Source organism: Rutilus rutilus (genome assembly GCF_951802725.1).
Source record: "Rutilus rutilus genome assembly, chromosome: 13".
Taxonomy (NCBI): Eukaryota; Metazoa; Chordata; class Actinopteri; order Cypriniformes; family Leuciscidae; genus Rutilus; species Rutilus rutilus.
Genome location: NC_140218.1, coordinates 16,246,820 through 16,265,515, shown reverse-complemented (window position 1 = coordinate 16,265,515; position 18,696 = coordinate 16,246,820). Strand labels below are relative to the sequence as shown.

The following is an 18,696-nucleotide window of genomic DNA, read 5'->3' as shown; positions in this document are numbered from 1 at the left end:
AAAGAATTAAGTTCTGGCGGAAATGTTGCTATTTAAAAAACTACCAGCGGATTAAGTTTGATACATTTTGTCACATGTCTCACAATTAAGGGGATAGCTCACCCAAAAATGAAAATTCTGTCATTGTTTATTAACCCTCAAGTTGTTCCAAACCTGTATGAGTTTCTTTCTTCTGCTGAAAACAAAAGAAGATATTTTAAAGAATATGGATAACCAAAGGAATGTATGGGGGAAAAACAATGGAGTCCATCAACTGTTTAGTTACTATGGAAGCGTACTGCATTCACTTGAGGAAAAATAATCTACTCTGTTTTTATGAATTAACGAGTTAATTATCTCAGAATTACGAGATAATTTTTCATGAATAAAAAGTTTTTGCTCTGTTTTTCTGAATTAATGACTTAATTATCTCAAAATTATGAGATACATTTTTCTTGAAATAAAATGTATTTGCTCTGTTTTTCTGAATTATTGAGTTAATTATCTCAGAATTATGAGATCATTTTTCATAAAAAATATTTGCTCTGTTTTTCTGAATTAATGACTTAATTATCTCAATAATTCAAAAAAACAGAGCAAAAACTTTTATTCATTAAAAAATATCTTGTAATTCTGAGATAATTAACTCGTTAATTCAGAAAAACAGAACAAAATATTTTTTTTATGAAAAATGATCTCATAATTCTGAGATAATTAACCCGTTAATTCAGAAAAACAGAGTAGATTATTTTTCCTCAAGTGAATGCAATACGCTTCCGTAAGTTAACGACATTCTTCAAAATATCTTTGCTTGTGTTCAGCAGAAGAAAGAAATTCATACAGGTTTGGAACAACTTGGAGTTAAGTGAATGACAGAATTTTCATATTTGGGTGAACTATCCCTTTAAGAGGGGGGTATTTTAACCCTTTGAATTTCTATATTAAATTCAACAACATGATCAAGCTTTAAAATATTTAAACTCTACTATTGGCACAAAATAATGTTTATGTTTATAAATAGTTTGTGAGTAATGAAAGAAATGTATATGGTCTACTCTACGCACTTTTAAATTGTGTCGCTGTTCTCCTCCCATCCGTTTGGAGGCGCTGTAGCGTGTGAAATCGACAGTTTCTCATCTCGCGCAGGAACTAAGGCATCCTTGACAACAATCGCCGGTTGACTGTTGTATGTGTGTTGACGCTTTTGTTTACTTTTGGTGCTTTCCCCAACCATTCATTTTATTAATATAGATTTTTAAACATTCATAGAATTGTTTTAAAAACGTTTTACCACATTATAGCTGAAAATTTTCTCGGACACACCATTTTAGCGCCCAATATCACTCAAGTAAGTGAAAGTTTTATTAGCTTAATATGTTTGCTATTTATTTAGCAGTTAACTAAAACTCTCTGTGTTGTTAAACCTTATTAATAATCACTTTCGCGTGGATATTAATCTACAATGTTTTATTTCCAACGGCGCAGCTCTGTTATTTACTCTTTGAGCTGAAACAGCTAGCATGCACGTTTAATGTTATTGTCTCCTACTGATGAATTGCATGCGTTGCTTTGTATAAATGTGTTTATTGAATGAATGCATAAATGGTGCTGAGATAAAAATATGACCATGGCATGGCGTATTGTTTTGTCATGTGATCTCCGTGCCAGTGCTTTGTGGGCACCTTCATTTTACGTTTAAAATAAAGTTGAAGATGTAAACTAATTGGCTGATTTGCATTGTTTAAGTAAGCAGCTAAATTTGCATGGTTCCCTTTTCCACTTTAGTGCATATACTAACAGATGTTTTTTTATCCAAAGTGACTCACAGTGTATTTATTACAGGGATCATTCCCCATGGAAAAGCTGTGGTTAAGTGCCTTTGTTTTGGGGACAATGGTCTTAGTTAATGAATCACCACCTATTGTGGGTTTTAAACCTAGAAGCCTTTGGTTAACGCCATCTAAGACCTGTAACTTCATAAGTTATTCAGCTCAATTCTACATGTAATGTATAACAACATGTTTATGTGTTCTGCAGGTTGTGTTTTGTAACGTGACATGCATCTGTAAAGGGGTTGTCAAGCCTAAAACATCTACAGCGGCTCCATGGAACCCAGTAACGATGTGGCGCTTGATATCATCATTACCAATGTCGTATCTGTCTTCAGAACCAGGTGCCATCTAAACCTGCGTACCATCGGCCTAGAGGGGACTAATGTCATCTACAAGCCTGAAGTGGGAGTAAGTCTAGACAGTCAGATGTTTTAGATCACATACATTAGCATGGAACCATTAGTAACTGCGTTAACAGGGCCTGAAACAATTTTCTTTAATCAAATAGTCACTTACCTTCTTGCCAACATGAGATGTGTTCCCTTAAAGGGATACTCCACTTTTTTTGGAAATAGGCTCATTTTACAACTCCCCCAGAGTTAAACAGTTGAGTTTTACCGTTTTCAAATCCATTCAGCCGATCTCCGGGTCTGGCGGTACCACTTTTAGCATAGCTTAGCATAGATCATTGAATCGGACAGGACCATTAGCATCTCTCTCAAAAAAATGACCAAAGAGTTTTGACGATTTTCTAGGCTGATATGGCTAGGAACTATACTCTCATTCCTGCGTAATAATCAAGAAACTTTGCTGCCGTACCATGAGTCCAGCAGGCGTAATGATATGACGCAGCGCCTGAAAATAGGTCTAATAGGTTGACAAACTTAGTCCCGGTCACGTTGGAAGTTAGCGAGCTGGGGACTATTTTCAGGCGCTGCGTCATATCATTACACCTGCTGGACTCATGGTATGGCAGCAAAGTTTCTTGAATATTACGCAGGAATGAGAGTATAGTTCCTAGCCATATCAGCCTAGAAAATCGCAACTTTACATTTTCCGTCGGTCTTTAGTGCACGATGTAACTACAGAAGAGTCAAGTTTTAAATAGGAAAAATATCAAAACTCTTTGGTCATTTTTTTGAGAGAGATGCTAATGGTCCTGTCCGATTCAATGATCTATGCTAAGCTATGCTAAAAGTGGTACCGCCAGACCCGGAGTTCGGGTTCGGTTCGAAAACGGTAAAACTCAACTGTTTAACTCTGGGGGAGTTGTAAAATGAGCCTATTTCCAAAAAAAGTGGAGTATCCCTTTAAATTAAAGACAAAATGTTTGTTTGAGAATCTTTCTTAGAATAGGTAATAGAGATGAATTGTGCTTGATGAACAATACGGTTAAAGTAACAATTTGTGTAAAAATTGAATAACAGAATGAGATGCCATGCCGTAAGAAGAGTCCTACTTGTTGTTATGATTTTTTTCTTTGAAGACTTATGTCTGTTCTGTTACGTAATAGTTTTAACATGTCTAGACTAGTAGTTTTGCATAACTACAAAAACATCATTTTTTTTCCTCTAAAGTTGTAATAGGACACTAGCACGTACTCAATTCATGGAAAGTGGCATCAGCGTTGTTTTCACCCTTTGCCTGAGATTGTCAGTATCAGCGGTAATAATCAGGATATGGCCAATCATTAACGCTTGTTGTTGCTTATGTTCTGTGGATGTTTTTCCAGAAAGTCCTGATGAAGCTGCGAAAACCACGTATCACTGCCTCTATATGGTCATCAGGGAAAATTATTTGCACTGGAGCAACAAGGTCCCAATAAAAATCTCCTTTTCAATTCTCAGAACTGCTGGAAGAGTTGTTTGTGCTACTTCTAAAATTGCAGTTGTCTTCTAAAGAGACTGTTTGTTTTGGTGAGCTGGTAAATTTCATGCATGTTTATTTCTGTTTAGTGAGGAGGAAGCCAAACTGGGTGCTCGCCGTTTGGCCCGCTGTCTGCAGAAGATTGGATTCAAGGTGTCTAAATGGATTAATAGCTACTTGAAAATTTGGTAAACTGCTTTGTAGATCTTCTGAATGATGATTAAAAATGTATTTTCTCATCTGCAGGTGAGGTTCTCGGAGTTTAAGGTTGTCAATGTGCTGGCTGTGTGCTCCCTGCCTTTTCAAATCCGTCTCATTGAGTTCACTAAAAATAATCGGCCCATTGCCAGGTAAGACCTCCCAGGGTGTTCTCCATCTACACATACAATTGATCATAATACCCATGTTTTTTAATAGACTCATATTAGAGACAACAGACTGGCTTCTTAGACATACACTTTGTGCTTTATGCCTGTTGATTTGATATTAACATCTGTTTTGGGCTGAACTCACAAATGGTCAGTGCAAAATACAGGTTTAAACCATAAGTGATGAAAGTAGTGATGAAATTGGAGACCTTCCTCTCTATAAAATTCAGTCACAAGTGGTCACAGGAGACGTATGTTAATACCAGCTGTGAACATTAATGTGCCTCCTCTGACCACTTGCGATCAGATCACGAGAGATGGATGTTAACACCGGCTTAGAGCCTAAAAAAGGGAACAGTGCTCTCTAGTGGTGAAATGGTGTATGCGGCGGCATTGAGCAATCTCACATGTTCTCCTGCAGCTGGATTGCAGGGCTCTCTCATCACTATGTTTGTGTCTGTATGTATTTTTAGCTATGAACCCGAGATCCATCCTGCTGCGACATACAGAATCAAAAACCTCAGGAGTACAGTGCAGGTGTTTTCCACAGGCAGTATCACTGTTACAGGTAAATCACTCACACAGCTTTCACTCAGTATCATTTTATCTACCGTAATCAGGGTTTTGTCTTGAATGTACTGCAAAAAATCTTTGAATACAATGCCAGCGACTTCTCTGTGAATTCTCACCTTCTCAGTGCCTTTTCATACAGATTATTGCATTAGTCACATATTTGAAGGATTATTCCTAGATTTAGCCACATTATATTAAAGACAGCCCGCAGGATTCATGCTATGCAGACTGTGAAGGTCTGAAAATGAGCAAACATAATGCTGTGAGCTACAATAAGGCTCTGGAGTCTTGAGTAAATATTGTTATAAGCGCAGAAGGTATCATTGAAATTATATTTTCAGCTAAATTTGATTTATTTATACGATTTTTTTTACTTAATAATAATATATTATCTTAATATTTATAAAAAACAGTTCAGCTTCCATGTACCTAAGAGTTTTTTTTTATTTTTTATATTGTATTTTTTAGTTATTAATATTTTTGCGTTGTTTCAAATTGGTGTTTGGTGTTTAAGAATAATTTCATGATTTTTTTGTGACCACCTGCTTCCTTGTGTTTAGCATAAAGACAAGCTGAACTAATGTTGGATGTTATTGTTAATGACCATTTTCCCTCTCTCTAGGACCAAATGTTCAGACTGTGGCATCTGCCGTGGAGCAGATTTATCCTCTTCTGTTTGAGTGTCGAAAAACACTGTCATAAACCACACACACACACACACGTAGGCACCGGTTTGAAATTAAAAGCACCTTATCATTGAATGTTTTAAGGCTTGTAACTGTTGTACTGTATGTGTCTCCAAGGCAGCTTTTGCCATTTCACGTCCAAGCGGGTCTAGGTCGTGTGTTTTCAGAGTCATGCCTTTGAACGTTGACTGGTGTTCTGACCCCATGACAAATTACAGACGACCTCTTAAAACTCAGAAGAGGACCATTAGTGCATTGACATTGTGTTGCTGGCATTGTGTAGTTATAAACACTTGAATTAACTGTATTATAATGCATGGACACCAAAGTTAAAAACTGGCAGGCAGTGACTTTTAAAGATTACATTTTACTGAAACTTCTCGGAAATTTTAATTAAATTGATTCTAGCGATGTCTTCACGGCTCATTTAATGATACTTTAAGTCAGAAGCAAGAGGTTAAAGGGCAAACACTTCACATTTAAACAGCAGGAGATGTATATCTGTCGTATGCTGTGGACAAGAACACTCTGGGTTGTTAAGGAATCTTTGGTCCATATGTTTATGTAATATGTGAAAACTTTTGTATTTTATAATAAACAAAATAAAAAATAACCCCTATATTAAGTCATAATTGTCACTCGTTTATGTGTGTCTGTGTCTTCTCAAGAGGAATATACCAGCATTACTCATATTTAGGCCCACAGGTCATTCACAAAGTCCTGCATATCTACTGCTACATAAGTCAAGTCAAGTCAAGTATATTTGTATAGCGCTTTTCACAATACAGATTGTATCAAAGCAGCTTCACAGTATTAAATTAAAATAATACAACAAGGTTTGTTTCTAGTGGAATTTATTGATAAAATCAAATTAGATATCCCCAGAATATCCCCAACTGAGCAAGCCAAAGGCAACAGTGGCAAGGAACCGAAAAACTCCATCAAGTGACCTAATAGTGTCCTAAAACTCCATCAGGTGACCCAATGGAGAAAAAAAAAAACCTTGGGAGAACCCAGGCTCAGTCGGGGGCCAGTTCTCCTCTGGCGTTTATTAACTAGAGGCCATAACTGTTTTAGTAACTTGTAAGTTTGATTATGGTTTCATTTTATGTTTATATCCATTCTGCAGATTTTCCTCACAATAAGCACAGTTAGGCCTGTTCATATTTTATCTCTGTGACATGGAAATCACTCGAAAGTCGCAAAGGCCGTATAAAACGCGGTTATAGGCAACCAAAAATAATAATAATTCTGAAGTCTTCGGTTTCAAGTTATCAAATGTATTTAAAAGAAAAAACGTTGTTTTGAATCTCTTTTGTGTCATGTTTTTGTGGCAATTGTTTAATGTAATTTAAGTTGAAATGTCTTAAACATCCTAATAATTTAAGGCAGCAACTTTTTTTTTTACAGTGTAGTAGAAAAGAGGACAAAATTATCAGTTTACTCAAACGCCTCTTTTATAAGTTTTACTTACAGTTTACTTAAACTGAGTAAACTGATCATTTTGTCCTCTTTTCTACTACACTGTAAAAAAAAAAGGTTGCTGCCTTAAATTATTAGGATGTTTCAGACATTTCAACTTAAATGACATTAAACCGACTTTAAAAAAATTAGTTGATTCTTGTATAACTTATAAAAAAAGTTGAAAATTGCTTAACTTATTTTGATGGGTTAAAAACATGTCATAACTTATTGATCATATAATTTTTTTACAGTTATAGTATGAAAAAACATGAATAAACATCAGTACAACTTACTGAAAAGCATCATCCCTCATATAGTTGCCCAACAAGTGTTTCAACCGCAGGAACACGTCACTAAAACACCAATGTAAACAAATCACATATACCACAAGAAAGTCATGCTATCAATTTACTTAACTCACTAGTTCTGAAAAAAAAATATATATATATTGCTACAATCGTTACTATATTTACATGCATTTTTTTATTTAATTATTTATAATTAGAAAATGTGTTTTAATATAATTCTTCCAAAAATGTACTTAATGCATATGTATTAATGCATAAATGATGGAGCAGGACACTTTTTTTAGTTTTATTTATTTTTTATTACTAAAATCACATAAATCTTTTAAATTAACCAAATTCTATTTTGTAATATTACATATTGCTTGTGTAATCTGATGGCATGAAGGCATCTCGTATCAGTGACACCTTCGAGTGTTGTCCATGGTGGTGCTCAGCACACAAATACTGATAGGCCTGTGTGGCTTGGCCACAGAACTGGTCTTTAACTTGACATGGCATGATTATAGTCATGACTGCACACCCACAACTTCCAAAACATTTCATAACAGTGAGTTGTAAAAGCTCCAAGTCCAAAACTACTTACAATGCTTTTTAAAACTTAATACAAATAAATCAGATTGACATATTAAATTCATCTCAACTGACCCATCGTGCCATGGGAAGGCTTAAGCAAAATTGTTTGCTTTAATGACAACATGACAGCATTTATTACTCGTATCTCTTCTACACAGTAGATCAGTGTAGTCACAGATTTGGCTGTCCTGCAAGTTGTCCGACGGCACAGAGAACAATGTGTTGCTTGCAAATATCCTTGTGCTCTTTCACTCTTCATCTAGGTAAAAAGTCAAATGGTTGCAAGAGCTTTTTCCTCCAGTGAGGGTTGTGCTGTAGTCTCATGTTTTCTTCTGTGACACAGCAGTGTTCTGCTCAGGTGATTCCTACAAAACAGGACATGTGTCTAATCATTACGTGATGCACTTTAGAACATAAACCTTTGCATGCAGAGTGGGGCAAATGCCAAGCATTGTAAGCATTTTTTTTGATTCTCACATCTTGCAAAGAAGTACGTTTCCAAATAATTAGCTGAAAGGGGTGTGTACCTGGTATAGAACAGGTTGCTGAAAAAATCAGTTTCATAAGTCACTGTGATATTCTCGATATTCTCTCTTCTTCTTTAATTTAATAAATACAATTATTACTGTTGTCAAATTTTTCTGTGATTAATCGCACCTAACATTAAAGTATTTAATGTATCTCTGTATTGTAATAATTTCACATTTATCTCCAAATGAATGTACAAACAGAAAGAAGACAGTATATTTTATATACAGTATATGTTTAATAACATCTTTTTATGTATGAAGGCCAGTCTCCCCGATACCAGTACTGGTACTGATGCAATTTTAGCCATTAATTATAGCCATTCAACATTACGGTATAACTGAAAGCTGTCGATTTTAACATTTATTAGGCTTTAAAAAAATATAACACCTTTTAATTTAAGTGAACTTAAAACAATCTTCTCATAAACCCATTATAATAAATGTCATATTTAGCTGGGCTTTTAATATATCAGAGCTCAACACTAAGGATTTTTTCTATTGGCCCCAGTCAGACCGATTCAGATTTTTACTTGCCCTGCCAAAATGCACAAAAAAAGTTTTTGTTTTCATTGTTTTTGACCCATGTAACCTTAGGTAGGTCTAACAGGTTGGAAATATGCAGAAATTGAATAAAGTAAACATTTCATAGTCTTCACTCCATAAATTATAAATTAAAAATAGATGAATCCTTATTAAAGCTACAAACGTTATTGAGTCAAGAGAAGTGAGTGTTTTTCTCTTTTTCTTTTGTTCTTTGATTAACATTGATAGACAGCAACAGGTTTATTAGGCTGCTGTCACTTTAAGACCTGCTGCACGACATGTTTCTGACACGCATCCCATTTTCTCACAACTCTTTACGTTCATTTATAGACTTTATTCATCTCATTTAAGACTGTGCTTATAAGAATACTTGACAAAATGGGCATTTTGCATAATTTTGGCCATTTTTGTCCGTTCAAGCACGAAAGAGAGCTCGTGCCGTTATGACGCACGTCATTATCGCATTCGTTATCTTTTGTGTCTTGAAGCCCTTGAATGGTTTAAAAGCATTTGCGATATGAGCCTGATACAATGTAACACAAGCCCAAGGATGACAGAAAAAACTGATGTTGCGATAATTGCATTAAATATTTTTAATATGTGAAACAGAAAAAAAAAGAAAATCACAAAATTAATGCGTTAATTCTGACAACCCTAAAAATTATATATTTAATGTCTAAATGTAAGAATCTTTTTTATGTATTAATAATTTTTGTATTGCCAATGTGTGAACAGCTTGTAACAAAGCTTCTCAGACTTTCTAGGTTGTCTATGAAAGCCTATAGACTGATTTTTATGTGAAGGACTCGTGGCGTTTTTGCTGGGAAAAATCAAAAGCATGTGACCGTTACGCACACTCCTGAGAACCTCACTTCCGGAAATGAATGCTTACACCATAGATATATATAGATATATATATATATATACATAGATTCCTCATTAGCAGCTCTTTCTACAGGCGGCTAAGCCATTCGGGCATATTGGAACGCTCAAAGCCGTCAATGAACACTCAAGAGCAAGTTGACTGTGCATCTGCAACCATAGTTATACGCTTGTATGAATATCTATATCTGCAATAGACATCCGCAGATGAAAGACAAGCAAAGGCCTTAGCTGACATAACATTAAAAATGTACCACAAGTTAATACATATAAAAACACAAAACATTTTGACCTGTGAAAGATTATCCCATCAGGAATTTAAATCTTAGCGGGTTTTTTTTTTTACAAAAAGAGGCTGCGCAATGTAGTGGCATCTTGAAAAACTTGAAAGATTTTTACAGTGAGTGATGACAGCATCTGAAACGTTGGCGGACATGTGACAAATGTGGTATCTGTGTATACAAATCTATGGCTTACACAACGGTCAGAAAAATGAGATGCATTTGTGTGTGTGTGTGTACTCACTTCATGGCAAGTTCCTTAGAGATCTGTTCCAGTGATCGGCCTTTGGTCTCTGGCACGAATACAATCACAAACACCACCAACACAAAGCTCATAGCAGCATAGGAGAAGATCACGGTGGGCAGGCCGATCCTCTCTACAACCACAACACATTACACTCTGAAAAACACTCCAAAAACTTTTTTTTGTTTATTGTTCTGTGGAAAAGTTTGTGTTTCTCGTGTTTTCATTCCATCTCTGTAGGAACATCCCCACAGGTGGCAAATGAATGTTTGGCAGACTGCCTCAAAACACACAATCCTAACTCAGTTCGTACTTAGCGATCAGTTTCTGAGAACTAATAGAGCCCTCAATGAGTATGATAGTAACAGTATTTCATACAAATTAGTCTACAGTCTGATGATATATGGAGTTTATTTCTTCTGTTGAACACAAAAGAAGATAATTGAAAGAATGTCGGTAACCAGACAGTTAGCCATTGACTTCCATAGTATTTTTTTTTCCTACTATGCAACTGTCAGCTTACCAACATTCTTCAAAATATATTTTGTGTTCAACAGAAGAAAGAAACTCACATAGGTTTGGAACAACTTGAGGGTGAGTAAATTATGACAAAATGTTCATGTTGGGGTGAACTATCGCTTTAACTTATTGATACTATGTAAGAAAAAGTGTGATATTATCAAGGCATTTGCTAAATTATATTATATTAAGTATAATATATATTATATTAAACTAAATCTATCTATCTATCTATCTATCTATCTATCTATCTATAGCAATGCTTGAAGGCTATGGGAACAACATGATGGGTTCAATTCTAACATTAATAATTGATCCATTGTTTTTCCAGAATAGTAACTCGAATCAAAACAACACTTTTTACCTTGTCACAGTAGTTAATGATCTATGGCTAAATGAACTCTAAATGAACTTGTGCTTATGTGTTTGTTACCTGTCAGGGTAAGGAAGGTCATTGAAATGAGTAAATTTGTGGCCCAGTTAAAAGCAGAGATGACGGACACAGCCTTTCCACGGATGCCAGTCGGGAAGATCGCACTCAAAACCACATGAACCACTGGAGAAAGATGATTACACAGGCAGAAATAAGTTTGGTTAAAAAGTAAGAGAATGAAAGAACAGCTTATTACATTTTTAAATGTGCAACATAAGCTTTTCACAGAAATGCATTTTTAAAAGACTAATTAAAACCAAAAAAAAAAAAAAAAAAAAAAAAAAAATAATATATATATATATATATATATATATATATATATATATATTTAATAAAAAAATATTTTACTCAACATCCTGTTTTCCCAAACCTGTATGACTTCCTTTCTTCTATAGAACACAAAAGGAACAGTTTTGAAGAATATCCCAACTCTTTTCAATATGGAAGTGAATTGTAGCTGAAGCTCCATAACAGAATCCCTCTTTTTAATGAATCGGTTTGAATGATTCGTTCACAAATTGAGCTGATCCAGTTCTCGGATCGGTTTTTCTATTGAACTTTTCAATAAATCAGTCTGAATGATTTGTTAAAAAAAATTGGGTTTGATATGATTCTTAAGTTTCAACTCAATGATTCAATAATCCTATCACAACAGTTAAGAGATGAGAGTAATAGGGTTGTCCAATTCATGAACAAGTCACTCTCTTGAGGTTGAACTTTTTTTAATGAATTGGTCTGAATGATTCGTTCACAAATCTGACTTTTCCCTTTTGCAATCCACAGACGAAAATAAGTCATATTGGTTTGGAATGACATGAGGATGATTAAATGATGACAGAATAATTTTTTGGGGGGTGAATTATCCCTTTAAAGGGATAGTTCACCCAAAAATGAAAATTAGCCCATGATTTACTCACCCTGAAGCCATCCTAGGTGTATATGACATTCTTCTTTTAGACGAATACAGTCGGAGTTATATTAAAAAATGTCCTGGCTCTTCCAAGCTTTATGATGAGAGTGAATGGCTGGAGAAAATTTGAAGACCAAAAAAGTGCATCCATCCATTATAAAAGTAATCCATATGGCTCCAGGGGGTTAACCATTGTGCATCAATTAAAAAAAGTTACACATACATAGCTACATAGGGGACAAAAATGTCTGTGTCAATAAACTGTCATACAAATTTGAAGCTTGGGTGCACAGACTTAAGTTTGGTATCATTTTAAAGAAGACCCTTGGCAGATTATTGCTGAAGTAAAAAATAATAATAAGTAAATCCAAATAAAAGTTATAAAGGTTTAAGTTTATGAAAAGCATTTAGCAGCAGTCTAAGCAGGGATTCCCAGACTTCCCTTTCCCTAGACACTTCCTCCAGCTCTTCCGGGGGGACACCGAGGCGTTCCCAGGCCAGCCAGGAGACATAGTCCCTCCAGCGTGTCCTAGGTCTTCCCCGGGGTCTCCTCCCGGTGGGACATGCCCAGAACACCTTCCCGGGAAGGCGTCCAGGAGGCATCCGGAACCTCAGCTTCTCACCCTATCTCTAAGGGATCGCCCAGCCACCCTGAATAGAAAGCTCATTTCGGCCGCCTGTATCTGGGATCTTGTCCTTTCAGTCATGACCCACAGCTCATGACCATAGGTGAGAGTAGGAACGTAGATTGACCGGTAAATCACCACGACAGACCGGTACATCGACCGCATTACTGCAGAAGCTGTACCGATCCGTCTGTCAATCTCCCGTTCCATCCTTCCTTCACTCGTGAACAAGACCCCAAGATACTTGAACTCCTCCACTTGAGGCAGGAACTCTCCACCAACTTGAAGTGGGCAAGCCACCCTTTTCCGACTGAGAACCATGGCCTCGGATTTGGAGGCGCTTATTCTCATCCCAGCTGCTTTGCACTCGGCTGCAAACCGTCCCAGTGCATGCTGAAGGTCCTGGTCTGATGGGGCCAGCACGACAACATCATCCGCAAAGAGCAGAGACAAAATCGTGTTGTCCCCAAATCGGACACCCTCCGGCTCCTGGCTGCGCCTAGAAATTCTGTCCATAAAAATTATGAACAGAACCGGCGACAAAGGGCAGCCCTGCCGGAGTCCAACATGCACTGGGAACAAGTCTGACTTACTGCCGGCAATGCGAACCAAGCTCCTGCTCCGGTCGTACAGGGACCGGATAGCCCTTGGCAAAGGGCCCCGGACCCCATACTCCCGGAGCACCCTCCACAGGATGCCGCGAGGGACATAGTGGAATGCCTTCTCCAAATCCACAAAGCACATGTGGATTGGTTGGGCAAACTCCCATGAACCCTCCAGCACCCTGTAGATGGTATAGAGCTGGTCCAGTGTTCCACGACCGGGATGAAAACCGCACTGTTCCTCCTGAATCCGAGGTTCTACTATCGGCCGTATTCTCCTCTCCAGTACCCTGGCATAGACTTTCCCGGGGAGGCTGAGAAATGTGATCCCCCCCTGTAGTTGGAGCACACCCTCCGGTCCCCCTTCTTAAAAAGAGGGACCACCACCCCGGTCTGCCAGCCCAAAGGTACTGTCCCCGACCGCCACGCGATGTTGCAGAGGCGTGTCAGCCAAGACAGCCCCACAACATCCACAGACTTGAGGTACTCAGGGCAGATCTCATCCACCCCCAGTGCCTTGCCACCGAGGAGTTTCTTGACTACCTCAGTGACTTCAGCTTGGGTGATGGACGAGTCCACCTCCGAGCCCTCAGCCTCTGCTTCCTCAATAGAAGACGTGTTGGTGGGATTGAGGAGATCCTCAAAGTATTCCTTCCACCGTCCGACGACATCCCCAGTTGAGGTCAACAGCTGCCCATTTCCACTGTAAACAGCGTTGGTAGGGCACTGCTTCAGCGTTGGTAGGGCACTGGATTTTAGATTTGCAGTTGAGTTTTTCTCTCAAATATTACAAGCACACTTTTTATTTTATTACACACATACAAACCACACTCAGACATCCATACCAACACACCCACACAATTATCGTTGCATAATTTATCCAAATGGCTCTATAATATGCCGAAGCAGAAAACAGGAATAAAGCAAGTATTTTCTTTATAGGCCAAACCTGAAAAAATGGCACCATCTGATAAAAAAAATAGTAAAAATTAACATTTTGAAGCCTTGCCAACAGAATGAAAGCCTCTTAAAAAAGATTGCATCATTTTATCGTTAAATGGCCCTGGGATTAAAAAATGCAGTTTTAATGGGTTTCAATGGGGACATTTTTGTCCAAAAGACGCTGAGAGGAAGTATTTTGTGAACCTACTAGTGCAAAAATATTTTTTTTAACGGAAATGGCGGTGAAATAGTAAATTTCCAATAAAAATACACACCTGTGGCAAATTTTATGCAGTTAGCATTAACACAGGAAAGTGATCAAAAAAACTAAACTGAAAAGGACAAAAATATCCATAAGGATGCATTAATAAAGGCCTTCTGAAGAGAAGCAATGCATTTGTGTAAGGAAAATACCCATATTTAAAACTTTATAAACTATAATGACTAGCTTCCGACAGACGGCCGTACGCATCGATTTACGGTGGAAGACTAACCCCTGACCCGACGCACAGTGTAATGACGAACGCGGAAGCTCAGAGGAAAGAACAAAACAAAACACCGGTCTCGAATTAACCATTTTGAAGATAAATGTCAATGGATTTCTATATAATAGAAGAGGAGCTTCAGTTTGTTGCACAGCCTTATTTGTTTAAACCACGAGAGACGACTAAGCTCATGATACTCCTACATCCTACGTCATACATGCATGCATGCATACATGGGTTAATCTTGTGGCGCAATTCGACTTGCATAGTATGCGTATGGTCGTCTGCCGGAAGCTAGTTATTTTAGATCATAAAGTTATAAATATGGCTATTTTTCTTACAAAAACCCATGGCTTCGCTTCAGAAGGCCTTTATTAACCCCCCGGAGTTTGTGGAGTATTTTTAGCATGGATGGATGCACTTTTTTGGGCTTCAGATTTTATAATATAACTCTGATTGTATTCGTCTGAAAGAAGGATGCCATATACACTTACGATGTGTAAATCATGGGCTAATTTTTTGGGAGAACTAACCCCTTAACAGGAATGTCACTTAACAGAAATGGTCACTTACTTGGTCCCAAGCTGATGGAGAATCCAGCTACATACACCAGCAGGCTGACCAGCGAGATCCATTTTAGAGAGGGCGACACCTCATTAACATGAAGAGATTGAAGAGCAATTTTTGAAGAACCCTCAGCAGGTTCCATCAATGCTGTTCTGTGATCATAAGTGTAGTTTAAAATCCAATGGCCCTTAGTGTCATTAATGCTAGTGTGGAAAGGATCTGATATGTGCTTGGTTTGAAGTTCATAATTAGAAGGCTGGTATAAGCCCAGTGGAGTGTTTGTCTGGATATCAGTCTCATCTCCCATCCCAAGTATCGTGAGGTTTGCTTTATTTATGGGGCCTTTGCATAGACTGGAAACATGTGTGCGGCTCTGCATAGTAACGGCGCCCAGGGTTGCCGTTGACAACGTCATAATGACGGCTCCAACACACAGAAGGGCTTTAGGCCCCACTTTGTCCACTAGAAAGACTGCAGGAATGGTCCCGCCCACTTTAACCACACCAAACCCTGTGGACGCAAGAGTCGCTGCCTCGTTCCCATGGAAGCCCACACTGCTGAGAACAGTTGACGCGTATGCCAAAATGTTGGGCTGTCCCGTAGCCTGCTGCAAGAAAACCAGCGCCGCGCCAACAAGTAGTCTCTGAAGCATGTTGTCACAGGAACGGAAGAGGTCCAGGAAGCCGTGCTGGCGCTCCGCCCCCAGTGCCATGAGAATCGCCTGAAGTTCGTCCTCCACCGCGTCTACCCCTTCGATGCCAGCACGGAGACGGAGGAGAGTGGCGTGAGCCTCTTTCTCACGATGTTGGGCGAGCAAAAAGCGTGGACTCTGGGGCAACAGCGGCATGATGCTGGCTTGCAGCAAAGCAGGGAGCAGTACGCCAGCGAACGTAAACCTCCATCCATTTGGGACACCTGCGAATGCCCAACTCAGTCCAAAACCCAACAGCATCCCTAAAACTACCATTAACTCATATACACACACGCACCGTCCACGCCAGGTGGCTGGTGCCACTTCCGCCGCATACAGGCAAGACGCTGTGCCTGACAGCGCTACCGCCATGCCGACCAACATCCGCCCGACAACTAGCGCCCAAAACGACACCACACACACACTCAAAAGTGTGCCCAGCACACACAGCAGAGCTGTGAGGATGATAGAGAACCGCCGTCCGTAACGGTCCAGGATGGTGCCGCCACCCAGAGAGAGGAGGAAAGCTCCAAACAGAAGAGACCCAACGACTTGCTCTTGCTCCGGGCAGGAGAGAGTCAAAGCATCCCTGAGTTGAAGCAAAGCTCCTGATATCAGACTCATCTCATAACCCATCATCAACCCACTCAGGCAGGCCACAGACACAGAACACAACACCAGCGCTGCACCATTACCTACAGAGGGACAGAGAGAGGAGGCCATTTAAAAAAAGATTGCACTGAAAAGTACAATAAACACATGCAAGCATCATAAGACAAGCATTTAAATACATTAATATGACTCTCAAATTACTACATAGATTCAACAGTGCCAGTATACAATCAAAATAACCCATGAATATGGAATGTTACAGTATGTCACAAAAATCATCATCACAGAATCACTTGACTGATTTCGTTTACTGCAATCCCTATACTCAAAACACATGCTCCCATGGCTTTCCTTTATGAGGTTTGTTTCATAATGTCCTACAAACATTTATACAGTAAGCACTAGCAAGCGTATGAATTGCTTTATTGCAGACTATATAATCATTCTGGATAAATGCACACTAATCACCCATAATTTGCTACAATATAACTGACTATCAAACTTATTTAATAAATAAATTATTTGACTATATGACTGATTGATTACAACATCACAGCTGTTGTAAGATATGTACAGTCACAATGGGGTTCCATTAGTTATGATTTGGATTACATAACTGTTGCACAACTAAGTCAACATGTTCTAGGTGCATCTTATCATATACAAACAAATTATGAAGCTTACATTTGAAAGATTTCTAATTCTAACAGATTACCAAATTAATCAGTAATATCAAAAGAACAGGAAATTTGAAAATGTCAAAGATGGATGGCTAGCATCCTGCCTATTTTGCCATGTGTCAGATCTGTTTTAGTAAAGTTTGACTGCACGCACAGACTTTGACTTTTTTTCTTTTCTTCTGTTAACAGTTGTAAGGAATACTTACCTGATTTTGCAGATGGGCTTTTCTCTAGATGTATGTGTGTATCTGGACTCTGTAGAAATGTTTTGCTCTGGGGGTCAGAAGTCATTCTTATGGACTCTTCAGATGCTTCCATGTTCTTAAAGGGTTGTGGGGCAACTACAGTAGGTAGACAGTAAAAAAAATATATAATTTACCAATAGGTTCAATAGTTTTCATATAAACAATGAAAAAGGATACTGAGGAAACCAATTTAGACATCTACCATGACATATTTACAACACTGGAGGTATTAATTTGGAATTGGACCAATAGAAACATTTCAAACATAGTCTGTCTCTTAGTAAAACTAAGCACATCTAATCAGCATGCAAATAACCATTGAATAACTCCTAATAAACACAAATTAGTTCTCTAGTTCATGGAAGCTAATACTGACTAACAAAGCCACCAATGGGAGCAGCACAACATGCATCAATAACTTATTTACTGCTCTTAACACATTTGTTACAGCATGTCCCAAACAGGAATGTACAGCCATTGACCATCTTGGATTTCTCAATGCCATTTCTCTAGGCACAGATCAACAAGTAAAAGCTCAATATCATTCAAACAGAGAGTTCGCGATTTAACGCGTCCGTTACCTCTTTAACATCAAAAATGGGGACTGCTGTCTATGAAATCATTGCAGCTCTTCGGCTCTCTCCTCCTGGGTGGCAGGCAGTAACTTCTCTGTCCTTGTGTCTCGATACCGATACACGTTTCTTGTTTTGGAAGCAGCAGTGACTTAAACTCCGCCTACATTAACCAATGCAAAACAGCGAGACTGAAAGTGTCAAGTAAGCAGACGCGGTTGGAGAACTAAGCAGCTCTGACTGGGTTGTGTTAATAAAGGATCCATTATTACACTATGACATTCATTTTTTTACATAATGGTTTGAACTTAACGATGTGGTGGTGACCCACACACACATTACGAACGCATGTTGTCAGCAGCTGTTGCGGTGCACGATTTTTTCAGGAGTCGGAGTTCAGTTCTTTAGATTGAATCTTTTCCATGAATCAATGAACCGGTTCAAAAAAACTGAAATTCGCCATTCTAAGCGCAGCTGCTTTGTTTGTATAGAGGGGATGTGTTACCACAGTTACCAGTGTAACTGTTATCTGCTGTTATATAAACGCCACTTATTAGAGTGAATTTGCATTTTCATTCAGTCCACAGCAAAATTTCATCCATATTTTTGACTCATCCTTTTTCTTAAAAAAAATGTTTAAAGGCTGAAATGCATAGCACGGTTTATTTATTTATTCATTAATT

General features: G+C 38.3%; 2 protein-coding genes across 2 annotated transcripts; one reads left to right on the top strand and one right to left on the bottom strand.

Moving 5' to 3' along the window:
• The first annotated feature begins 1,131 nt into the window (after positions 1-1,131).
• tbpl1 (TBP-like 1) lies at positions 1,132-5,927 on the top strand. Its single transcript, XM_084429258.1, has 7 exons — positions 1,132-1,327; positions 2,017-2,219; positions 3,544-3,626; positions 3,767-3,830; positions 3,924-4,027; positions 4,519-4,613; positions 5,241-5,927. Exons 2-7 carry the CDS (start codon positions 2,085-2,087, stop codon positions 5,318-5,320), a joined length of 561 nt encoding a protein of 186 aa, XP_084285384.1. The 5' UTR covers positions 1,132-1,327; positions 2,017-2,084; the 3' UTR covers positions 5,321-5,927.
• A 1,982-nt stretch (positions 5,928-7,909) lies between these two features.
• On the bottom strand, positions 7,910-18,369 carry slc2a12 (solute carrier family 2 member 12). Its single transcript, XM_084429250.1, has 6 exons — positions 18,023-18,369; positions 17,403-17,537; positions 15,220-16,599; positions 11,082-11,204; positions 10,130-10,262; positions 7,910-8,014 (listed from the first exon to the last, which is right to left on the bottom strand). The coding sequence occupies exons 2-6, from the start codon at positions 17,512-17,514 to the stop codon at positions 7,921-7,923; spliced, it is 1,842 nt and encodes a 613-aa protein (XP_084285376.1). The 5' UTR covers positions 17,515-17,537; positions 18,023-18,369; the 3' UTR covers positions 7,910-7,920.
• Between the last annotated feature and the right edge of the window lie 327 nt (positions 18,370-18,696).